At 33.2% G+C, this 26,708-nt stretch overlaps 1 protein-coding gene across 2 annotated transcripts in view; it reads left to right on the forward strand.

Annotated features, from left to right (window-relative positions):
• The window catches only part of ZNRF2 (zinc and ring finger 2), a 101,898-nt gene extending 75,415 nt beyond the window's left edge, over positions 1 to 26,483 (forward strand). The window contains exons 3-5 of one of the 2 annotated variants that reach the window (XM_036897335.2): positions 16,570 to 16,675; positions 18,512 to 18,589; positions 21,543 to 26,483. In XM_036897335.2, coding sequence (XP_036753230.2) covers positions 16,570 to 16,675; positions 18,512 to 18,569 — 164 coding nt within the window. In that variant the 3' untranslated portion in view covers positions 18,570 to 18,589; positions 21,543 to 26,483. Of the gene's footprint in view, positions 1 to 11,228; positions 12,304 to 16,569; positions 16,676 to 18,511; positions 18,590 to 21,542 lie in introns of those variants that run through there. The other variant, XM_057504627.1, reaches the window with a different exon arrangement.
• Positions 26,484 to 26,708: the final 225 nt, after the last annotated feature.

Raw genomic sequence — 26,708 nt, forward strand, 5'->3', positions numbered from 1 at the left:
CAATATTCTTTCATTCTTAGAGATCCTTTGTTCTCTCTGTGCCTCAGCATCTTTGTATTCCTCTTCTCTAGTTTCTATTTCATTTATTGTCTCCTCCACCGTATCCAACCTGCTTTTAATACCCTCCATCGTGCTCTCCAACAATTGGATCTCCGACCTGAATTCATTCCTGAGTTCTTGGATGTCTTTGCATACCTCCATTAGAATGTTGATGATTTTTATTTTGAACTCCCTTTCAGGAAGAGTCATGAGGTCCATATCATTGAAAACTTTCTCAGGAGTTGTATTAATAAATTTACTCTGGACAAGTTTCCTTTGGCGTTTCATGTTTGGAAATGGCGTCCTCTGGTGTCCAGAAGCTCTACTCTGGAACTGCTGAGCCCCTAAAGCAATGTGGGGGGTCGCAGGGGAGCGGTACTGGTGCCTGGGGGTAGGAAAGAGCTATTTCCCGCCTCCTGGCTCCTGTGTCTGTCTCCACTGCCTTGAGCCAGTGGGCCGGTCACACAGGTATAAGTTTTTGTCCCAGAGCAGCCAGATATGGATTCCTGCTTTCCACAAGCATCCAGAATCCTAGTCTCCCCAGGAACTCTGCCTGTATTAACTTTCCGACCTGGTTGTCATGCGAGTCTCAAGAAAGCACCATGAAATGTAGGTTTGTGCTCATAGAGCAGATATCCAGAGCTAGGTATTCAGCAGTCCCAAGCCTTCCACTCCGTCCCTGCCCCGTTTCTCTTCCTCCCGCCTGTGGGCTGGGATGGGGGAGGGCTCGGGTCCCGCGGAGTCACAGCTCTGGTACGTTACCCGGTTCGCTGAGGCCTGCTCTTTTCTCCAGGTGTGTGCAGTCTGATGCCTCCTTCTTTTCTCTTGCGCTCTCAGGATTAGTTGCGCCAATTAAATTTTCTAATTGTATCCAGTTTTAGGAGGAAGCCTCTGTCTTTCCTCTCACGCCGCCATCTTTGATCCCCTCCTCGAGAAACTTTTTTATAACTGAAAAAATCTTTGACACCCAGCACCCAGGTTTTGGTTTCTAAATGCCATTCTCCAGTAGAAAGAACCAGGGCTCCTTGAAGAAATGACTTATTCTAGTGCTGGATCGGAGAAAATAAAGAAGAGCCTGGAGATCTTGTCTGAAAGCAAGGAGGTGCTCAAAAGTTACAAAAACGAGGCATGTCAAAGGGGGTCATAGGAGCCATACTGAAAGAGCTCCAAATGAACAATTTGAACAACAAAATTAATATAGCAGAGTATTGGATTATAACCCAGAATATGAAATAAATACTTCTGACTCCACCAGTCAATTAGTCAATACAGAAGAGTAAAAATAGTTTAACCTGGAGACTTCATCTTCATCCTAAGAGGCAAACGGTACATTTCTGATTTTTTAAAAAATTTAATATTGCCATTTGTTGTGATATCAAAGAATTTTCTTCTCAAACTTTCTCATGTGCCGTATGTGCTCTATGATTTTAGGTTCCCCCAAGACACACTAAAACATACTGTATGTGCACATATATAACTTGACATAAATAATCTGTTTATTATAAACATTATAATAATGGATAAAAGGGACTTAGGGGAATAAGAGCCACTGTTGCAAGCCCCAGCAACAGAAGACTATAATTTTCTCTTCCCCAAGTTTTAGAGAGAATATGTAAGTTTATTTTGTTAGGTTTTATATTGTGGGATTCTCACAGTGAGGGCTCTTATTAGAAAGCCTTACTTTCTAACTTGAGACATTTTATATTATATACAGATAACCGATGAGTGACTATAAAGTATAATTGGTTATTCATTAATGTAAGACCAACTGTACTCTGAGTTGTTTTACCCTTTATTAAAACCCTAGGAAAGATATTGTAAGATAAATTTTAGCCAAAATAAGCAGGCAAAGAGAGGCAACAAAGGGCCAGGTAATTTATTTGAATATCCCCGGGCGAGGTTCCATGGCCTTCCTGTCACAGGCCAGGGAAGTCAAGGCGAAAGTAGACAGGCAGTGAGATTTTCAAGAAGGTAGGGGGAGGCAGAGCTTAGATTTACAGCTGCGCAAGGATTGGCTAGCCTAAGGCACATTTTTCAGGTTGGCAGAGGGCAGCAGCTGGGCACTTTGGCACATCATCAGTGTCTGACCTGCTCACCCCTCTCCCCAGTGCCTTCAACCTTACGGATATATCACAGACTTCATTTTTATTTTAGGTAAAACTGATATATAATAAGTTTCAGGTACACACTTTCTCAATGCTGTTTTATGTTTTTAATTTATAAGGAAACATGGTTGGTCTCTACATTTGTTTTGATTTATTACGAACCTATATCTTTAGCATTAAACTTGTTAATTTTATATCTAGTGTTTTATAGTTTTGTTACTGTTTTGAGTGGCATTTGCTTTACCATTTGAATTTCAAACTGGTTTGATGGTATGAAGAGAAGTTACAGGACATAGGTGAATCCCTTGGATTTTCTAGATATATAACTGTCATCTGCAAGTGAAGATACTGTTTTCAAGTGTTCAAGCACATATTTTATTTCTTTGTTTTGCATTAATTTGAAGCTTAAAAATGATGTAGATAATAGTGGTGCCAGTGGTCATGTCTGTCTTGTTCTGTGTCTTCAGTGTTTCACTGTTTAATAGATGCTTGTTTAGAGTTTTGGTAAATCATATTTGTTGTATATGTCATTTTCTTCTCGTTCTCTTTTATTTAAAGCAAAAGAAACCTTAAGTTTATTAAATAATTTCCCCTTTTTATTTGTTGATAAATTCTGTTGATTTTCTTATGTATTAGTTGATGTGTGTTGATTTCTAAATGTTGCTGGATGTAAGTAACTGTTTGATCATGGGTTATTACTCTTTAAAAACTTTGCTACCAAATTTGTGCTAGCTAAAGGTTATGTTAGTAAAATGAATTGATCTGGAATTATTTGAATTTGTATTTTACTAGAAAATCCTTTTCCTTTAAATTTCCTAATTAATTGCCTTAGCATCGTACATACCATTTTCTTACAGTTTAATCTTTTTAATATCTTTATAAATTGGGTTTTTCATTCTAATGTTGTATGTTTTTGTTTTCTGATTTCTGTACCTTAGGCATATATTGATATTTTCAAAGAAACTATTTGGGATTGTAAATAAAGCTACTAATATAATGTATACTATATGCCAGTTCCTCAATTTTAATAATAAAAGTATTTTAAAAATAGAAATATTTTTCTTTTAAGAACTTAAGTTATGTCTGAGGTTTTAGTAGGAAATGTTCTTTGTTAATTTCTAGGTTTCTCATTTCAATTTTTAATATCTTTGATTCCAAGGTTAACCAGAACAAAAATGCTTCTTAATTTTGAAGATAAATTTTGGGGGGGAGGGATATGTAATGGGAAGTCATTTTGATCTTGATATTAGGGACTGGTGTCCCTAAAAGCTTATGTTTTTGAAATTAATTGATGTTTCTTTTGTATCTGAGCACATTGAACTCTGTAAGAGAAGCATATGTTTTCTGTAGAATAAAAAATTTAATTGTTATTTTTAAATACGTATTCATATAAGTATTTCCAATATACTTGTACTGTTGAAATACTTTGTATCCCTGCTTATGTTTGGCCTATCTAGTCTGGCACATTTGGGGAGAAATTTGTTCAAGTATCCTCTTTATGGCTGTAGTTTTATTTTTTTCTTATGAAGTCTTTTAAGTTCCTTTTGGTAATACTGGCCTTGCATCAGTTCTTCTGGCTTTACATATTTCATAACTTATGTTATTTGCACAAATACTTAAGACTTATTTTCCTTTGGACTGCGTCTTTTTTTGTTATAAAGTATAAAGTATACTTTTTCTGCTTCATCTAATATTCTGCCTTATCTAATATTATTTTGACTAACGCTTGTCAAACACTATGAAGGGCCTGAGATCTTACCCTACTTACAAGCTAACAGGTTAACCTGCCACAGTTTCATGGATTCTGGAAGTAAATAGAATCAAAGGATTTATTATTATTATTCATAGCAATAGCTAAAGAATGAGCATTTTTGTATATGCCAGTTCCTCAAGCCCCAGTTTCATAGGGTGCTGTCAAGAGGGCTTGGTGATACCTACACACTCAGTGAGCTGCATTACATACAAAAGAGGAACCCTGAACTTAGGGAATTTGAAGCTTTTATTGTGGAAGTAAGCAGAATCTGCCCTTTGCTCTATAGGGAATACTGTCTCTCTCTTCCAAGGTAGTTTGCTATACAAAGATCCTTGAAAAGATAATCCAGGACATGCAGAAACATTAGAGATCCACAGAGAATTGTCTCCCAACAATTTCTTTTTATTTGCATTTGCCTGCTATCCTTGCTCATCCCTTTCTTTTTCTTTAAAATTAATTTTAATTCTGTTTTTGAGTAAGTAATATGTGTTCATGGTTCCAAAACAGAGATTCAAGGATTCTAGTGTAGTCTCCCTCTCATCGCAGCCCCTCCATCCCCCTTTCCAGACATAGCCATTAACAGACTCCTGTGATCCTTCCAGAGATATTTAATGCGTATGCAAACATATATAGATTCTGCCCCCACACTTTTTACACAGTGATACCATGCTGAAGATAGTTCTGAACCTCTGAGTTTTTTTCATAATATATTTTAGAAATTATTCCAAATGAGCTTCATTATTATTCTTTACAGTTACCTTATATTTCATAGGTAGGTGAACCACAATGTATTAACCAGTCCTTTGTTGATGGATGTTTAAATTGTTCCTGTTATTTTGTATGTTTATGAGTGTGTTTATGGAGTAAAGTCCTTGAAACTTTGCTTGGTCAGGGATGTATGTGCATTTGTATTTCTGATAGCACTTCTAGTATTTTACCTTTGTTGTATCGCTGAGAGTGTATTTATTAGTATTTTTATTTAGGATTTTTGTAAAAAATGAAGTTGGACTAGCTTGGGGGTTAGTCTTTGACTCTTAGAGTCAGTGTTATGCTAGCTTTAGAAATAATTCAGATTTCCTTTTTCTTTGCTCTGGAGCTGTGCAAGTGGCATTTAAATCAGGTGAACTTTTAAAGTTTAATGTAACTCCTTATAGAAGTGTCTGGGCCTCATGCATTTTAGGAGGATCACTATTAGATAATATTTGATGATTACTTCTACAGAAATTGATCATTTACATTTCTGCTTTTAATCTGTTTTGCTGCTTCAAATAATTTTTTGTATTGAAATATAGTTGATGTACAATATTATATTCAGGTTTCAGGTGTATAACCTAGTGACTTGATGGTTATATACATTACTAAGTGCTCACCATGTTAAGTGTAGTTACCATCTGTCAACAAGATATTGACTATATTCCCTATGTTGTAGTTTTACCCTGTGGTTAATTTATTTTGTAATTGGAAGTTTGTACCTGTTTATCCCCTTCCCATATTTCACCAACCCTCCCCTCTGGCAACCACCAGTCTGTTCTGTGTTGATGAGTCTACTTCTGTTTTGTTTGTTTTTTCATTTGTTTTGTTTTCAGATTCTACATGTAAGTGAAATCATGATATTTGTCTCTCTCTGGCTTATTTCACTTAGCATAATACCTTGTAGGTCCGTCCATGTTTTTGCAAATGGCATGATTGCATTCTTGTTTTTGGTATCATTAAAATACAATTAGATGAGCAACATATGGTCACTAGACTCTCCCCCAATTATCAAGTCCCCACCACACACCCTGTTAAAGTCACTGTCCATCAGTGTAGTAAGATCCTATAGAATCACTACTTGTCTTCACATTATTTTTTATGGTTAGGTAATATTCCATTGTATATGTGTAGCACATCTTTATCTGTTCATCTTCGATGAACCTTTAGGTGACTTCCATGTCTTGGCTATTGTAAATAATATTGCAATAAACATAGGAGTTCATATGTCTTTTGGATTAGTAGTATGTTTTCTTAAAGTAAATTCTAAGAAGTAGAATTACTGGGTCATATAGTATTTCTGTTTTTAGTTTTTGAGTTACATTTTCTTTACTTGAGGATATAAGTGTTCTTCCAGTCTTGTGTAAAATCTATCAGGAAGTCTGAGACCAGCCTGATTTCCCTCCTTTTTAGAATTGACAGTGTTTTTGTCAGGGTTGTGCCCAAAGGACTCTTATTTTTTATGACCAATACCACTACTGTATATTTTAACTAGTGTTGATTTTTCATGATTAGTTTTTTTCTAGGATTCAATATACCCATTAAATATATAGACCCAGATGTATTTTTGTTCCTGTAATGTTTTCTTGAATTTTAATTTTTACTATAGATATGTAATTGGATCTCCTTTTCTTGCCTTCCATAGTTAACATTTTTTCTTCAATTCTTAACGTCTTCATTTCCAATTTATTTTTCTTGTCTCTGATACACTGTGTCCCTGTGATTTCAAAAATGACTGTTCTTTTTTTGTGCTCCTTTAGTTTCACCTGGGTTCTATATATTCTCTTCCTTTTCATTTTTCTCTCCTGAGCTCTTACATCTTTGCATATGTTCTAGGACAGTTGCTTCCTTGTGTTTCCTTATGTTTCTGTTTGTTTTAATTCATGGCAAATAAATTGATGTGTGAAGATGTGACTAGCCAGTGGACGTATGTCGTCATACTTTTCAGCATACATACACTTGTATTGTTGGCAAGTTTGGTGGTGTTCTACTCTTATTTTGCATTTCTGTATTTTATTTTGTTCTTGCTCAGCCTTCTTTGGGTTGATCAAGTTGCTTCCCCTTTCCTCCAAATTAATTCAAAATTTTATGCATCTTTTTATTCCTGTGTTGGTTGTTTTAATTATGTGTCTTTACACATATTTCTATTTTATTATTTCAAAACTAGGGGTTTTCTTTTGCTCTTCCCTCTAATATCGTTCTTGTTTACTTTCCTCTCCGCATCTATCTCCAATTCCTGCATATTATGAAATAATTTAGACTTCTACAGTCTTATTAAATTTGTGCTGGTAGAATACTGCTTTTGTTTTGAAAATGCATAAATTACAATTTCAATCAAGTATTCTCTACTTAGATTTAAACTTCACTTACCATGTTTAATTGCTCACTGCTGTTTTTTATACTCTTCATTTTTTCTGTATACTGAAATTTTTGTTCTAGGTTTAATTTTCTTTTGTTACATTTCCATGAATAATTTCCTAAGAAAGGCTTTCATGGCTCATATAATTAATGAGTTCTTGGATGTCTGAATGCTTTTTTGTTAGTCTTCACATATGAATACTATCTTGGCTAAATATAAGATATTTTTATTTCAGTTATCTATTTTTCCTTTAATTCTGCAAGATTTTTCTACCCTCTAGATTGTGGTAGTATAGATGAGGAGGACTGGTTGGACCTCACTGTTTTTTCATTTTAAGTTACCTGTTCTTTCCATTTGGAAGCTTTACAGGTTGATTTCTTTTTTTGAATGTTGGAAATTTTACTTGTTTTCCTCAGGATGCATCTATTTAAGTGTTTTTCTACCCTACTCCCCTCTCTAATCCTGTTTGAGATTTCATGCATCCTTTCAGTCTAAGACTCAAGTTTCTGGGCAGCACAGGGATTATTTTCTTCTAATATTTATTATATATTTCTCTGTTCCGTTTTCTTGTGATTCTTGTAATTTCGATATTAGAGCTCCTGGATTTGTCTTCTCTGCCTTATGTTTTCATTCATGATTTTTTGGGTTTTTTTAGAATTACTTATATTTATTCTAGATTACTAATTTGGTTTTTTGAAGTAACCTTTCTTTTTTCCTTCCTCTGAAATATAAGAAAATTATGCTGTTTGGTTCTAGGAACTTGTAAAATCACCACCCATCACCCTTCCTTCCCTCTCTTCTTTCCATTCATTGGTTGTGACACACAGGAGGTATCATGTCAGTTTTCAGCCTGGTTCGCCTTCATTCACATTGCTATGTGTACTTAAATAGCTTTATGACCTTTCTTTGTTTTATGATGTCAGCACTTAGGTAACATGAAGATCTCAACACAAATAGATGTCATATTGTTTCGTTCTCAAATAGAATATACAACGCAAGATATTTTTCTCTTCTGAGCCTAGTAGTCATTAGATTGGGCACACACTGAAGCCTTTTTTGAAGGTGTAAAGAAAGAAGTTTCCCCGTTTTAGGTGCAGGGGGAGTTGTATCCTCAGCCTAGTTCCTCAGCACCTTTTGGGTGCTTTTCAGTATGAGAGTAGCCTTCTGACTGGTAGCCCTTGTCCCACTGGGATTCATTCACGTACTGCTGACTGTCTGGGCAACTTAAGGATTGGGACCTTGAGCAGGTCCATTAAAAAGAAATAAATCTTTCCAGAGTCAGTATTTTCCCTTTCCTTAGAACAATTTTTCTTAAAAACCATTCAACTTGCACTTCTTAATACTCATATAGTTTCATTACCTGAAGTTTCAGATGACTCTAGATTTAGAATATAGATTTAGATTCTCTAGTAATTTTATCCAACAACTAGTTTGTTATTTTAGTAGTTTAGTAGCAGGGTAAAGGGGGATCAATGAACAAGTCTCAGTTGTTAATTTTTACATGACTGTTATTGTCAGAACTGCTGGTTCTCAGCTTGCTTTTTCCAGATACACGGGAGTTTCACACTTTCTTCTATTATGTAAGGAGTGGACATTGTAAATACCTTTCCTGTGCATACATACTTTTAATACTTGTACATACTAATCAACTTGTAAGTATTTGTTGGCAAACTTGGATATAGTCTGTGTTTTCTGGTTGATTGACTAATGTGGCTCTCTTGGATAAAGAGGTCAGTACACTTAAAAAAAAAAAAAAAAAAAGATTGGAGCTCAGTTGAGTCACCAAACTGCAAAGTGCCCAAGTCAGTGAAGCAGCAACCCTCTGGCTTTGGGGCTTTTTCTTTGTCCATTGGCTGTTCATTGTTGTTTGGTATTTTTGTCACCTGCAATCTCTTGCTTCATTAGCTGTTCAAAAAATATTTATCAAGTACTTATTGTGTGCAAAACACTGTGCTACGTGCTGAATAAGCTAAACATACAGGGTTCCGTGTATGTTTACAATTCTTTTAGTATGGAGGTTGCAATGTATTGGCAAAGACATTATTTGTTTGTCATACACAGTATCAAAAATGCTTTTTGAGTTAATATTTTGAGAACGAGAAATTTCACTTAAAAACCTGAATTTGCAGCTGATTTAAATATGTATCTGGCCACACTGGGCCTTCTCACATGGCATTCTGCTATAGAAACAACTGCCCCTTTTAGATAGAACTGCATTCACCAGTTTGTCAGATTACCTATTAATCCCTACTAATTACCTATTAAACCAAGGCCATTTCAGTCGACATTTATTGCCACAACTGAACTTGTTTTTCTTATAAAATAGTTAGAAAGATGAACTGCTACTTGAACATTTTCTGGCTATCCCCCTTTAGGCATTTGAGTTTGTGACCCTTGTACAATGTTTATCAGTAGTCTGCTAATTATCTTACAGCCTTAGGAGGAAGCAGAAGGGAAAGACCATTACACTTCAGCCTCAATCAATAAAAGCAATAGACATACACATTATAATACTCCTCCAATTCATTCTAACAAAGTGATAGAATCCTAGTTCATGATGATAGATCCGACATAATATGTATTGTTGCATGAGGTAATACCATCTAAGTTGGCATTTTTAATTATTCATATTAAAAACCATGAAATACAGGTATTATGACCTGCAGTCTATTTGAAGAAAATGAAGGTGAAATAGAGGTTTGTGCATTGTTCAGAGTCCAAGCCTGTTCTTTTTCCATGATACTGCCTTCATTTGCCTTATCTCATTAGTTCTTCAGAACAATCTTAAGAGACAGGTATAGCAGGTTTCATCATTTCTTTAGATTGGAGAAAACAAACTCAGAGGAAGAGTCTTTCTTGCCAGTAATCACATAGGTAGTATTCTGAACATGCCTGCTCCTTGTCAGGTACCATGCTAGATATTTAACAGGCTTTATCTTACTTAAGTCTTACCACTACCCTTTGAGGTAGGTATTCCCGACTGTATTCCTAAATTTGAGGAGTTGGAATTTGAACCTTGAACTGTCTATAAGTAACACTTTTTTTCACCATCATTTTACCTAGATTGCTTGACTCCTTTTTTATTGCTGTGAAGAACCAAATTATAATTTAATATATCTAATTTTAAAAGTATACAATAATTATATTTGAAAATCAGCCTTTTTGAGTTTTTTAGGACTGGTATTTCCTTTCTCCAGTGATTCAAAAAAACAAATGAACCTCATACTTTAGTTTAAAGTATATCCTATTTTTGTATATATTTAGTTTAAAAATCTTTACTTTTTAATGTGAACATCTCATTTAGGAAAGTAGTTGTTTAGAGTTTAGCACATTAATGTAATTGGTTTTAAATTTTGGCTTGTTAATCTGTGACAAGGATAGGGCATAGGAAAGTTATTTTAATTTGAAAATTAGGGAATAATTTCATAATTTAATAATTTTTTAGGTGACTTGTATGACTTCTTGCAGCTGGTTGGGTACCTAATTTATAAAATACTTAATCATGAGCTAGCTTTTTAGTCAAATTAGGAACAGAAAGGCCCAAGAAAGCTAAGTCTGTAAGTATTGAATTAGTGTTCCTTTTGTTATTTTAGTTTTTAGAATTTATAGTTTGAGTTTCATTTTGTTCCGCTTGTATTTTCTTGGAGAGTACACCAAACATCAGTTTCCAAAATACTCCTTCAGAGTCATCAGAAGAGTCACAAGTTCTGTCTCCTTTTGAAGAATTAGTCTTAATTTTAAATTGTTTCTATCAATTCAGATGAAAAGTGGCTATGTGTTTAGTAAATCCTCAGTTATATTTTAAAAAAGCATTGATGCAGTAATTCTCAGTAGCATCTAGACAGAGGAAACCAGTAATTACTAGTTGAACCAGAGTAATGTTTATAAAAATGGTAGAAGTTAACCAACATTGATCAGGAACTTTGAGTTTTAGACAGCCTAATAAAGGTTATTCCCATGTGTTTATTGGTATATTTATCTTACAGTGACAATGGTAGTTTCCTTCTGTTAAATATCATTTCTAATTCCCCTTATAATGTTGAGTAGAAAAACAGTTTATGGATCTATAATCTAGAATATTTATGTTAACTTCTTTTAAGCCCATTGGAGAGAACTATATCTGAAAGTATTTATTAGTAAACCTGTGAGCCCCACTTTTTCATTCTTTGAGTAATTGCTTCTTACTAATGTTATGAATTTTTTTAATTCTTGATTTTTCTAGGGATTATTTCACATTTCAGCTGCTTTTGTTTTCTACTGCTATCATTGAGGGTGCAAGAACAAAAAATAAGTCTTCAGGTAAAATGCCTGATCCATAATAGTGCTTGGCATTGTATTTTGCTGAAAAGATCATATACCTTTTTGGATGCTTGGTCTGAAAATAAAGTTATGATGATTATGAAATTTTCGCATGGAGTTTTCTTGGCTGCCTCTAACAAATTTGGTCTTACTTGCTACTGTTCTTTTTTTTCCAAAAGGATTTTGGCTGTCTGCTTTTTTCATGTTGTCTTGATCTGCAATAACTATATGGATTTGTTCTTGTACTTGCTAAATATTTTAATTTTGCTTATTTGGCTGCTTGGATTTTAAGTATTTTGGGGGAGGGGGCAATGCAAATTAAGAGCTTGAGACTGTAAGTGAAATATCAATTTACAGAAGTTTTAAATTAGTTTATAAAATGTGTGTTTCTTATCTACTATATATTTTAAGGTTTCATATTTTACCAAAATAAAATTTTAAAAAATTCAGTTTCTCAGTTTCACTGGCTACATTTCAAGTACTGTTTTTAGGCTATATGTGGCTAGTAACTACCGTTTTTGGACAGCATGGATAAAAAATTTTCTGTCATCACAGAGAAGTCTGTTAGGACTGTTTTCCCTACCTAGCAGAGGGAAGTAAACAGTAAAGGGTAAGCTCATTTTTGATACTAATTTTTAAAACAGTTCAGTAACTCCAGAGGATAAAGCACATGACCCATCCTGGGCATAACTCCTCTAAATTAATAGCCATCCCATCTTGAATATTTCTAATTTAAGTTGGCTGAAACAGTTAATTTGCTTCAGTATTTGTGCTATTTTAAAGTGGAATTGTTTCTTCTAGCAAAATTCATGAAATGTGAAAAGGACTTAGCCTAATTTTACCTCCTGACCCTAGGACTTACTAGTTTAGTAACTTCTGGTAAGTTATTTAACTCATTTGAGCCTCAGTTTCCTTATGTATAAAATGGAGGTAACATTAGTCACCTCATAGGATTAATAAAAGACTTACATACATCTAAAAGCATTGACATTTATAATACTTTTAAATGTGGAATGAAGACAGGCATTTACAAATTGAGTATCATCTGCGTGGAGTGATTCCCAGCTTGGCATCTATCTAATTGGTCTCTAAAAGTGACTGGTCAGTAATAACCATGTAAAGTGTCTGGTAGCCATGGGGGTATTTATGACATTTTGAAAAGTTGAAACAACTAGAATACCAAAATAGGAAGGAAAAAAAATAGAAAAATGACTGACTCTGATTTTGGGGAAGTCTATAAAGTACTTTCTGATGATGATAATATAAACTACTATTTTGAATAGTGTTTTTGTAACTTGTATTTTTCACTTATTTAAAATTTCACCTCTATAATTTGAGTACTCTTATTAATATTAAGGAAGAGTAAAAGGAAATTCAGGGTCGACCAACATTTTGAAGGTTACATAGCTAATAGTGAGAATGGAAGTTTTAAGTAGAAATTTTAAACTTTAAATCTTATGATCCTTCTACTTTAACATGCAGTTCCCTTGGTAGCAATTGTGTTTCTGAGGCAAGTGTATATTTCATATATCTCTAGGGATGAGTTCAGGTATATGTAATTTTTTTTATTATTGAGACAGAATATATACCCAAGTGATGCTGGTGCCCATTGTTTACTGTTACAGATGTTTACACTTTTGAAAACACAACACGTTTAGTCTCCAGTTCACATTCTTGAGGGTTTCTCAGTTGTTAAGTACTTAGGCAGAGAGGGAATCCAGACTGGCCAATTAGTGGTATTTAAATCTATTAGTGTTCTCTTTTCTGCTGCTCTAATAGTCCGTATTGGTTAGTTAGTAGTCTTCCCTCAGTCTGTTCCAGTCCTAAAGCTTTGACTCGTTATTGCCTGTAGGTAGTATCTTAATGTTTTCAGTTGATTGGCTCAAGATATTTAATAATCTTTTCCCAACTGTCTTGAAGGTGTTTCAGTGTCTTGAATTTCAGTGGTTATTTTCAGGTCCTGTTTGACTCTGAGTGTATCACATTACTGAGCCTCAGAACTTTTCTTTGAATGAAAGGATAGTGTCGTAATGGGGTGGGTAGTAGGGTAGTAGGGAAATACTCTGAGGAAATTCCCAGGCCAGGAAAAATCAATCAAATTGCATAGTGAATTTTCAGAAAGAAAAAATATCTTCAAACCTACAAAGCCAGATTCTATAGTAAATAAGACTTTCACATTTGAAAATTAAACATTTTCTATTTGAGGCAGTAACTGAGGTTTTGTAGTAAGAGTGAACTGTCTTTTAACTCAAAATGCAGTTGAGCAGTGGCTGTGTTAACAGTAACTTTTAACTTTCTGAGCAGAGATATTTCTCTAGAAGCTGTTTACAATGGATATTGGTTGCTGCTTATTAAAGTGTTATATCAATGTTTTTGGGATGTTCTTGTTTACAGGTGTACCTTTTTACAGTACTGCAAAGCATAATATTCTTAAATGTATATCATTCTGTTAATTATATGCAGTTTGGATTTGTGTTTGTTGTACTGTAAATAAATTTTCTTATAAACAGGATAAAACCAAGGCCTTTTAATATAATTGAAATTTTCCCACTTAAAAGATTTTTAAAAACCAATTGCAGTAAAGAAATGAGACTTGGTAGTCATAGGTCAGCATAAAAGTATTATAAGACAGTTATTTTTCTCTGAATAATGCATTCAGAAGCCTGTACTTAAGATTTCTACTTATTTTCATTTGATACTGAGAATCTGTTAAATAGACTTATGGCAAAAATTGTAGCAGTACTTTTATTTTTTAAAAGCTGGTCAATCTCATTTTCTTAATTTATGATAATTGAGATTTTCATGGTTAATTAAGGCTTAAATCTATATATATTGTTAATATATTCCAGAAGGTAGAAAATGTGATACCTTTATCAATTCTAAGACACACTTTTTCATACTTTAACAGCTCTGAAAAAAGAGATGCATCTTAACATTGATTTGTGTCATAATTTAATAGCATTTTTTTCTTATGGTATATAAAGCTAGTGGTGCATGTTAGAATCATTGATGTCTTAGACATGATAAAAAGTAGTTTATTTTTTAAAGTGTGTTTGTGGAACCTAGATCCATTGTTAAGATGTGGCATATCTTTTTGGTGAAAAAAATGTAAGTAGTGAGAATATACTGTATTTGGAATTCTGTATCATTCAGTGTTTCCATCAGATCCTTTTCTTTTTGTTCTCACTGTTATCATCCTAGTGTTAAATGACAAAACTAAAACAATGTATTAATGAGTTTGATGTTCTTTCTTGGAGGGAAAACAGCCCATGGATTGGCAGAGTACAGTGCCTAGCAAGCAGGGATTTGGGGCAAGAGCAAGTTATATAGACGATTAGAAGACAAACATGGAAGTCGGGCGTGATAAGCCATGAGGCCAGGGATTTTTTTTTTTTTTAAGCTAGCAGGTCCTGTTCACCACATCCAGATGCTCTAGCTGAAGCTATAGTTGGAGGGTTGTGGTTGGCCTTAGGCTTCCTTGACAGTGAGGGGAGGGGTTTCTGTAAGTACAGGCTGATTTAGGTTTAGATTTGTGATGTGGGCAGGGCCACGGGGTAGCCTCCATTTTGTGGGTTCCAGTACACTTATGAACTAGTTAGGGAAGCAGTTGAATGTAAAGCTGTGTTGAAAGCTATCCAGACAATTAGAGAAAAATGAAGATCAAGAAAAGGAAGAAAGACTTGAGTCAGAGTGGGGGTGGGTGACGTGGGGATAGTGGGTGGAACCTCCAGGGTCAAGAAAAGAAAAATGGGGGATTAGCATTTGAGGGGTTCTTAAGGTACATTTTACATTTACCCACCTTAACTTGTCTAGAGATCTTGTTCTGGTTAAGTCTCTGATTGTGATACATTATCTTTTGAGCTCCCCAGTAGTTAGCTAAAATCACCTCAACCATATTCCCAAGGTTTCAAAACTATAAATCCTTCTTCCCCACGCCCTTCCTTTTTCTGCGGAAGTTTCCGTTACCCCCTCCAGCCTTTCTGTAAATTGTCTGCTGGTACCTTCCCTTCAATAGACCAAATAGAGTCTGTGTTTCTTCTTAAGGCACTGCCTCAAAATGAGTAACTAAAGGAGGAGCTACTTCTTAATGCAGTGAATTTTTCTACCGGAAGGTATTATAGATACATGCACAATTACATGGGTTGGTTTTTATGAGAGGTATGGTACTACCAGACAGATACTTCGTTTTAGAAAATGTCTCTACCTTGCTCTTTGGGCATTTATGTGGAGATTGGTGCAGCCTTTCCTCTTTAGCGTATGTGATTTTTATTTCCCAAAACAATAATTTATTTATTTGTGGTATAAATTCATATTACATGTCCTGCTTTAGCTTTCCATTCTCTGAACTTACTGTGAATGTATGCCCTTCAACAGTTACTCCATACTTTGCACTAATGGCATGTTTTAGTTAATCCTTATTTCAAGAGTCTAAAGCATCTCTAGCTAACATACTCTATTTTTGACATGATCCTTTTAAAAATTAAAATTTAGTATTAATAAAATATAATTTAAATTAAAATTTCAATACAAAAAAACTTGAGAGAACCTTTTTTTTTCCCTTCCCCAAAAGGAATTTTGGCTTTATAAAGAGTTTTACCTTCAGAGTATTTTAAACAGCACATCCTGCAGAGCTCTTTGGAAGCCACTCTAATTGCTCCCTGGAGTAGGTTTGATATTGTCATGGAAAAGGGTTGAGAAGAATTGTTGCATCTAATGTCAGGTTTCCTTAAAGTCTTCTTCAGAATCTACACAAAAGCTTTGCCTTATTGTATTTTCTTGAGTTAAGCAGATTTTTTAAAAAGTTCTGTATTCAGGGTGATTTCTATAACTTAACCCAATTTTTTTTTTTTTTACAATTTTAAAAATTACAGCATTTTCACATCTTTTCAGCCATGTTACACTTTAAACTTTTGAACTATCTTGGGCACTTAATTAATAATGCTAATCATAGTAGGAGAAGGAAAATGAATTCCGTGTTACAAATAACTGACTTCTGATAAAATTTTATAGTGAAGTCCTTTGCAAGTTGGAGGATTCTGTACTGTTCTTGCTTACTATAATGACTCAGTGAAATGTAGATGGAAATGAGACACCGTAAGTAAAGGTAAACATTATTCAATGAGTTATATGAGTAATATTTTAAATATGGGTGCTGAATTTTATGTATTTCTGACAAAATGTGCCAATTACCACTCTTTGTAAATTAGCATTCATGTAATTCTTCTTTCAGTTTATTGTCCTGAATTCATTCTCTCTTTTCCCAGAGGATGTACTGAGTAAAGATGCTGGGGAATGTGCAATATGCCTTGAAGAATTGCAGCAGGGAGATACTATAGCACGACTGCCTTGTCTATGCATATATCATAAAGGGTAAGTTTACATTAACCAAGTTGATGTTAGAGTAAAAGATCTTTCTCAAAGTTTCAAACATTATAGTTAGGGCTGAAAAGGTTTCTTCATTGAAATCCCCCTCCCCCCCCATTTCTTAAAAATTAATGGCCTGTTTTCCTGCTAGAACTAAGATTTAAACCCACATCTGTTTGTATCCAAAATTGTACTTAACTTGTTAACATTTGCTGTGACCCAGGTATTGTCCATAGCCTTTTAAATAGGTTTTCTCATCTAAACCTTGTAAAGATACCATTTTACAATTGGGGAAATAAGCTGAGGGACCAGAGGGAATCTCTCCAAGGCCACATGGCTAGTAAACAGAAGAGCTGAGATTCCAGCTATGTCTGATTGACTCCAAAGCCTGTCTGGTTTGTCATAAAGTTTCAAGCAAAAGGCAGTTTAAGATAAAAGAAAAAGTAGGTAAAAAAATTAGGATAACTACAAAAGAATAGAAAACTGTAACTTTTAAGTCAATAAAAGGAATAAGGTGGAATTTTATTTAAAGGCAGGGGTTAGGAGTGAGGGAATGCAGAGAGAAAACAGTAAATAGTTCAAAATAAAGAAGCAAAAATAAATCCAGTATTAGTAGTTACAATAAATCTATATAGACAAACTGACTAGTTGAAAACAGATTGAAAGATTGTTTTTTAGGTATGTGAAAGAATGTCGTGTGGATTGGATATTTTATTTCCTTTTAATTTTGTCCATTTTTAACTTCCGTACCTTCCTGTCAGGATATGAGAATGATAAATATTAAATTTCTCCCTTCACCATAATAGCCAAACCTTCTAGTTTTTGTAGCATATGGAAATTTGTCATGTGTCAACAATGAGAATGTTCAACAGTTTGAATCCTTGGGTAATTTCCTTGCTATTGGGCAAGTTACTTAACCTTTTAAAGGCCTTTGTCATTTATAAAAAAAGTTTATAAAGACTCATACAAATGATAAGACAGGTTTATCATTTATCACAGTGAAGTAGAACTTTCTGGAGTTGGGACAAGGGAATATAATATTTAAATAATGTCTATTGATAGCAATTTATGTGAAAAGGGTCTGGGGTTTTGGAAAAGACCCTGGTGATGATGGACATGTTCTTTATGCTGTCTTGTAAAATAGCCATTAGCCATGTGGCTTTTGAGCACTGGAAATGTGGCTAGGGTGACTGTTTCTTTCATTTAATCTTAATGGATTTAAATAGCCACATGTGATTTGTACTGCATTGGACAGTACAGATCTACAATCAGGATAATTATATGCACCCTGATACTTAATTTCTAGGAAGTCAGGAAATAGTTTATAAGTGCAAATAGAATTTTGTAAGTATATGTATTACAGAACAGGATAGAATTAAAATAATACATATAAATATGGTCTTTGAAAATGATGCAGTATTATCAAGAATTACATTTAAAGGCTATTTTTTATTTCATTGACAGGTGGTGTAAACAGATTGATATTTGCATAAATGAATAACTATTTTGAAGAAAAATATCTGTCCAGCTTTGTCATTTAATTTTGAATATTGGTAAAGAGTAGTGGTTGTTCTGATTAAACTTTTTGGTAACTTCTTTTGGTAATGGTTGATCTGTTTAAAGTACTTCATAGCATAATTTTGCAAAGATTATTTTCTTAACTGCTTAGAATAATCATAATGCAATGAACATGTCCTTATCTTTCACTTATATATGCCAAATGTGATCATTTAAAATACTGAATTATTTTTCTGTGAAGATATATTAAAGTTAAGCATTTTTATTATGACTGTCATATCTAACTAAACGTGTTTGAATTTTTCTGTTTTTGTTCTTTCCTAGCTGCATAGATGAATGGTTTGAAGTAAATAGATCTTGCCCTGAGCACCCTTCAGATTAAGCATCAGCTTCCTGTTTCAGGTAATTTTCATGTTCTAATTACTTTTTAAAGTGTTAACTGAATTATACATTCTCAGCCACCATTTTTATTCATTCATTTATTCATCAAGGGGGTTGTGTGTGTGTGTGTATTCCAGATGTGTTAGATTTCTGTATTGAAAACACACATAAAAAAGGTGAAGAACAGCTTTCTTGATTCCTGAAGAGAGGCACATATTGAGTAACTTTTACATTTTTGGTACTCTAAAACACATTAGACTGTTTAATTTTAGTTTAATACCTTAAAAAAACCATGAAGTACAATGTCATGATCCCACTTTACCAGTGAGAAACTTGAGGGTCAGAGTAATGAAGTTCCATAACTTTAAGAAGCAAGTTGTATCAACAGTCCAACATCTTTAGCAAACAAAATCAAATTTCATATTCTTATCCATACTTCCAGGTATGGTCTTAGGTAGTGCAATATAATACTGTAATTATAATCAGTAGTTAGCATTTATATTCCATCATTATGGCCAGGCATTGTTCTAAGAGTTGTACATCTTTTTTTTTTTAACACTGAAAATATATATATATATATATATTTTTTAGTTGTACATCTTTTAATAACTCACCTGATTATTAAAACAACCCTTTGAGCTCAGAACTCACCATTTCTATTTTGCAGATGAGGAAATTAAGTGATAAAGAGGTTAAGAAACTTGTTAAGGTCACATAGCTCGATCCTTGGTAGAGGTGGGACTTGAACCCATCCATTCTGGCTCCAAACACTGTCCATGTTAGCTACTCTGCTGTTATTAAGTAGGAGCATTTTATTCAAATAACTGCTTCATGGGTTCATTCATTCAGTTTAATCTTTGATCTTTGTATCCTTGGCATATAATGCAGTACCTCTCTCTGTATAGTAGACAAAAAGAAAAAAAGTGAATTTTAAACCAAATACAGTGTTTGTTCTGCTCTAATATAGCTTATTCATGATTCTGCATTATCTGAAAATGTACAGTGAATTGAATGATAACCTCAACTTGAGTATTGCTTTTTATGTTCCACGAAGTGAATTAAATACATCATTTGCCTTTGAAAAAATAGTTAATTGCTTTCTTCATATATATGAAAAGCTTTTTTGAGAAGTCTTGCAGAAATTATATAAAGCATTGGGTTTTTACGTCAACATTTTAGCCAATCCTGGAATTGTTTCAGGAATCAGAGTCTTTGTGTTCAGAGATTCAAGACAGTAACAGATGGCAGTCTTTTCTGAATGGCTAAGACCGAAGGCAGGGAACTAGAGCAGATAATAGCCCTGAGGTCTAGTCTAGTGCTGTCTCCCACTTCCTTTTATTTCAGTAACTCCTGGTCTTAAATTTGAGGTATTGAGATAATAAACACAGGGAATTCTGTTGCTCTTAATGAGGATAATTTAATAGCAGATTAGAATATTGATGAAGGACATTTTAGATAATTGAATAGTAGCTATAGTAACTGAAGTAAAAACTTTAACATTGAGACCTCTGTCATAATAACAGTTGAGTCATGGCATGTGAAATGTGAAAGCCTTGGTAAACTCTAGATACTAGAAGACTGTCAGCTTTCAAACCTTTTACTGTGAGGTTATTCAGATCGTATCTTGACACTTTTGAAATATGAATTGGGATAAGATGGCTGTGTAAGGAAAGTGTGGTGTTAGAGTGGTATTTTGAGTATATGAGCACATATGCTTTCATTTCATTGTGAAAAAGATTTTTTTTTTTTTATGGAGGGGAATGCTTTGGAATGTCTTCAGTGCCATGGCCAATAAATTAAAACTGGCTGAAACTATAATATTTTTTTTTCTAATTCTTTTTATTAAGGTATCATTGATAGACAATCTTATCAAAGTTTCACATGAGCAACATTGTGGTTACTACATTCACCCATATTATCAAGACCCCACCACCACACCCCATTGTAATCACAGTCCATCAGCATTGTAAGATGCTATAGAGTCAAGTCGTATTTTTAGGGAAGTTCTAAAAACCAGTGCTAATAAAATGAAATTTTTATCTTAGTATTTTATTTATCAAAGTAATATGGCACAATTTTCCACCTATGGGTAAAATTTGTCTTTTGCTGGAGTCAATAAACTTGTTCGTGTGAGGTAGAATTTTACAGCTTTTTATTTCATGGCCCAATTGGCTAAAATTTCCCTTCAGTGTCAAACTAGGGATGGGATATGTGAAACATTCATCTCATCTCAGAGGTCAATATGTATGTGTGTTGGTCTTAAACAGTATTTCAGTTTCTTTACCTTATGTATCAGTATTATCTTTTTATTTATTTTTGTATATAGAACCTGAGTTTAGGAGCAGCTGCCCTCAGAAATCACAATCTATGGAGTCTGCTCTATGGGTCTTCAGTCATTTTCAAGAATGTATAGACTGGAATATCTTTAGTCTTTCACATTTTTGTTCTGTTCTGACTGCTTTTATTTGTCAAATGATAAATATTTCTTATCCCTTTTGCTGTCTCAGAAGTATATGGGTATGAAGAGGAATTAGTATTGTTAAAACATTAACAAAAAAAAAAATGCAGTAGCAAATGCAGCATTTCTGATATTCTTCAGCATAGGAATTTGAAAGTTGGCCCCAAGTAGCGATATATGAATATCTAAGGACTTAGGTAGGTAGTAGTTTAATTTTCAATTTGAGGTTTTTAGACATTTGGGGAGAAATTAGTAAATTATATGTGTGTGTTTTCTGTACTTCAGTGTCATCTTTATTGTGAAGGGCTAGTGACTGTTATATAGTGGCTATTTTTTGTATCTATTGTAAGCTTTAATTGATTCTTTTGCAGAACACTGATTTTAGGAGTTTTTGAGTTAGTAAATGTATGAAAATTTACAGTCACTAAAAAAATATTTCTGGGGAAATGGATGTTTTTATTTGTATTCTGATTATAGACCACTTGCTTAACCTTCGTAATATCTATGTTTTCACAGGTTTTCTTGTCTTTTCAAGATGCTTGAAAAACCAAGAGGATATGAAGATCTGTCTCTGGAAAAACAAACAAAAACGCAGGAATACTCAGCCAGAAATCTTGAGTTCTGTGAGACTTGGTAAAGCAGAGATGGACAATCTTACAACAAAATAAATTCTGCTGAAGAGAGGACAATTGCTACAGAACACATTGTACCAAACATGCATATAAAGGACACACAGGGAGTTTGAAAATGCTGCACATCCCTTAACAGTCATCTACATAGGTAATACTGATAAACTCTCGGAGATGCCAAAGTTAACTGATCTAAAAGTTGATTTTTAAGTTCTTTAGAGCTGTGCAACTACTTGTGTTTTGATTTGTTTTTTTGTTTGGGGTCTCTATTTTCCCCAACATGATATTTCTGCATTCACCTATTCCTAAATTGAGGACCCACATAATTTACTTCTTATAAAGTCTTCAATGTGAAACCAAGAAATGTAATCAAGCAGTAAAACATTCTCTGAAATGTAGGCTATGATCTCAAGTTCTTTTTTTTTTTCCCCTAAGAGTGGAAAATAGACTTCTGCATAGGAAAGCTGAAATATGTTAATATCTTAAAGTTTTAGGATTATCAGGATGCAGTCCAAAGAGTAAATCAAGTTACATAATTACATTTTAATTAATTAAATCCAGGATTGTCTACTGAATTGCTATTTATTTAAATATGTTGTTTCTTCTTAAGTAAAACTGCTCCACAGTTAATCAGCAATGAATCATCTTGCAGCTATGCAACTTTTAAAAAAAATACATGAATTACCAATTTTAATTGCTGCCAGCTACAATAACGTTGTTTTAACGGGTATTTTTGTTCTTTTCATGTAATTATTTTATTGTGTTTTGCATCTCCAGACAGTTTTCCCATGTTTGGGTAAAATGTTTAGCAGGTTGTAAATTTAATAACTTATGGAAAGGGTAAAAGAAAATTTTCTTGAGTGGAACTTGGAATAATTTGAGGTACATTTTATATACTTTTAAAGATCAGAATTTAATTGGGATGCCAGATTTATAATAATTTGCATCTTCAATTTTCCAGATAATTTGGAGGTTAGCCTTTCATAAATGATTTTTTTAAAGCAAATATGAAGATTTTGTTAATTTATAATTTATTAATGTGTTATTATTGTAATTGAAAATGTTATACTTTTAAATTCAGTTTATGTAGAAAGAAATGTATTAAACAAAATTATGTGAATAAATATTCCACAAAATACATCTGAATGGTTAAAAAATACTGGAAGACAGCTATCAGGGCTACAATAGTGAATGTCTTTTTTTTTTTAATATCAAAAATACCAATAAGTAGATTTCATGTTTTCAATATAGGGAAAATGTTATCAGTAAACATTTAAGCAGTGCACTTTATTTGGTATAGTTGAAAGTTGCACAGTACTGTTCCCTTATTTTAAGCTTTCTTTAATATATTTAAACATTTGCTTTTCTATTTAATGCTGCTACTTTTACTCTTAAATTTTTCCCTATTCTATTGCTTCTGTTTTGTTATTTTTTAAAACGGTGCATACAGGAGCAACTGCTGCTACCCAGAAAAATGTATGTATTACCAATTTAAAGTTTTTAATTGCTTTCTGTGTAATTCTAGACTAGATAACATTTTCCCTGAAGTTATGCTGTGAAATGCCTTTTTTTATGCTGCAATTGATAAAAATCCAAAACCTCCATTATAACAGCTGACAGCACGGTCTCACAGGTGCTTTTTTAACCAGTTATGGAAAATACTCTTCCTCAAGGAAAATATTCTTTTCTTAAATTTTTTTTTGTTATCATGAAATGTTAATATGAATCCATTTTATTTCACATTTCACTTTTGTAAGCTTTCACACACACACACACACACACACACACTCTACACCTCTTACAATGTGAATCATTCATTTTTCCTACTACTAGTATATTGTTGTGATTAGAATTATTATGTTGTCTTCCATTCCTAAAGGAAAAGATTTACTATAGCTGTGGTAGCTAACTGTTAGTATTCTCCTGGAAGTTGGTTTTCTGATAAAATTTACTCATAGACTTTTAAAAACGTGGTTGGCTTAAGTTCACCTTTCCTTTTTTGTCCTGTACCATACTTCTCACACACTTGCTCACTTAGCCTGCTTGTCATTAATGTTCTGTGCTGCAGTTGCTGAAACAGAAGCTCTTGTGATTTCAAAGAAAGTTCAGTGTTTGTCAGTTAGTGTAAAGTGCTCCTTGATTATTATATTTGTCTAGAACAGTATTTACTTAAATCTACTTATAGCAATCCCTTTTCAAATTTATAGAAGTTAGCATTTTTTACTTTAATTCAGTCTCCATTAAATGACTTCCTAAAAAGAATTTAGAATTTTTAAAAGAAAATATTTTTAAATCCCAGATGATCCAGTTTTTTTTCAAAGTTACACTTCCAGAAAATGTTGTAAGTGTAATATTCTATATAATGTCACTTACATATTTGTAAATCTATATGCAGACACTGAATAGTGTAAGTAGGATATAAAATCACATTAGATATTTAAATGTATAGCTGAAACTACTGACAACTGAATATTATGGAGATAAGGATTGAAAGCCTAGGTTATCAGGTTGGCTATAGCTTTCTAGAATCTTTGTAAATACTTTTTTGAAATAAGATCACCCTTGAGTATATAGAAAGCAGTATGTTCTGAAATTTCACTTTGTGCCACTCTTCATAATGGATTTATTGCCAATTTTGACTCCTCGTCTTTTTTTGTGTGTGTGTGCCAGATTGTATAAGAGATAGTAAAATTATGCTCTTACTTTTGACTCTTTGCTGTACAAATTAGACTAAGTATATAGTCTTATCTGTGTTTTTCATATGTGATTATAAATCAGGTACACATTATGTTTTAAGAGCAGTGTTTTATAATTGAAATATAAATAATGATTTTTACAACCTTTTTTTGTGGTAGCTGAAACATTTAAATAGTCTTGTTAACTGTTGCATACTATATAGGTTTTGGTTTCTTAGTGCAAGTCTTATATTTTCTTTAAATGTTACACAGTTATTTTAGTTTTCACCCACTAAACATTGTATTAGAATGTAGCCCAAAAATGCCTGAGGAGCACCCTCAGCTTATTTGCAATATGTATTTTGAAAAGGTTTCAGTTTAAATGAGCTAGTGAAAGTGACAGATTCCTTTCCAAAGCTTACTTTACTTTCTAAATTTAGGTATAGTGAAGTTTAAGAGCAAAATCATTTAATATAGCAAGACTAAGGGATATTCTTTTAAATAAACAAGACTGTAAATTCAATGTAAATATTACCTAATTTTATTTACTAACTTGTAGTGTTGAAGAAGGGAAATTTCTAACAATAAGCTACATCTGAATAAAGCATGAAACGTCTTTAAAATTTAAAAATAATTGAATTTACCATCTGATTGACATCCACATTATGCATTGATAATAGTATCAAAATCATCTTACTCTTCACAGAGAAGTTTCCATCTAAATCACATTATTGGGAACTTTGTAAACGTGGTAGAGGTAAATATTGCTTTTTAAATACCAGTAAATTTGTTAGTTGCAGGAAGTTGTCTAGCTCATTTTCTTACAATTTGGTTTATCCTGGGTGAACTCCCATACATATTGACAATGGGTGGTTATATGTGAAATGTCCCTGTTTACAGTAGAGATAGTTTCTAAGTTCAAAAAAAAATTCTAGAATACCAATATTTTGTCTTTTGCCCATTTCCCTTTTTTTCTGAAGTATGTAACTTCTGATTTTTTAATTTGCTATATTGTGAATAACGATAGTTAAATTATGTTTTACTGTCTACTTTTCTTCTCTACCCAGCTCTTTTCATTCTCAAACTGAATTGCTACATTTCTTTAGAAGAAATTGTTACTTTGTATACTCCTAGTAGTGATTCTTATGCAGGAACAGCTTTTTTGGTAATAATTTACTCAGATAATACTTTGAGTACCATATTCTGTGAAGGCTGTGCTTAAACAAAGAAACTGAATATTCTTTTCAGATCACAAAATTCCTGTATTGAATGGGAAATACCTGCTCTTTTAAGTCAGCTGATTCTCTTTGGGAAGTAAAAGCCATCGAAGAAAACCAGATATGTTGATAGTAAGTTTCAGTTGAAAGGGCAGCATTACTATATTTGGAGAGTTGGCATATTTTCAAATATTTGAGCCATCATTAATTTTAGACCAGTGGCTAATAACAGAGATTGTTGATTGTTTGTTTATAGAGAGGCAAAGAGCAAGCAGCATGGCATAAACTCACATCCCAGATATAAATGAAATTTTTTAAAGTGATTATTATTTATTAACCAACACTGTGCTGCTTAGCTCTGCCCTGGATGGTGAGGCATCTGTCAAGCCCCCCCAAATCTTAGAACCAGAAGTGACTGATTTATCTTATTACTAAATTCTAATGTCTTCCCTCAATCATACTGAGACTGATAGGTACTGATGACTTGTCTTTATAGACTCACAGTTCTGCTGGGACTCTGTTACCAGTGAACCTGGTACCAGCATCTTGAAAAGGTTACTTCACTTGTTAATAGCATTTCAAGCACCTGTGTGCATATAATAAACATTGAGCAGATCCTGTAGGGAGCTATGAAAGAGATTTCGGAATTTGATGGTGATACTAATTTTTCTTAAAGCAGTCCATTACATTTTATTTCTTTGCAGAGACTATATGAATTTCTCTGTTTGAAAAATCATGGTAATAATAGATATTTACCTCTGTTGCTTTGTTCATAATTTCCCCTATTAGAAAATATTTTCCTGTTAAATAAGGTAACAAAAGTGTCAATCATAAGAAATACAGAAAATGTATTAGAAACAACTTGTGTTAGTATGTTCTAAACCTAAATGGAATAATTCATTGTTGATATTTTAATAAATAAAACTTCCAAATGATCTTGCCAAATTTTCCCATTATTTAGAAGTAGAAAATAAAAGAAGAATGCTTTCAAGGAACTTTGTCATAGCCACCCTTCTGATTAGACATTGACAGTGCATTACAATAAAACTGGAGAATTATGAAAAAAGATAGCTTTCTTCATTATCTTAATCATAAGTAAAGATGTACTTATAAATTACCAGTATAAAACCCATTTGTAAGTTTTGTAATTGAAATGTGATT

The sequence above is a fragment of the Manis pentadactyla genome, chromosome 7 (assembly GCF_030020395.1).
Source record: "Manis pentadactyla isolate mManPen7 chromosome 7, mManPen7.hap1, whole genome shotgun sequence".
NCBI lineage: Eukaryota > Metazoa > Chordata > Mammalia > Pholidota > Manidae > Manis > Manis pentadactyla.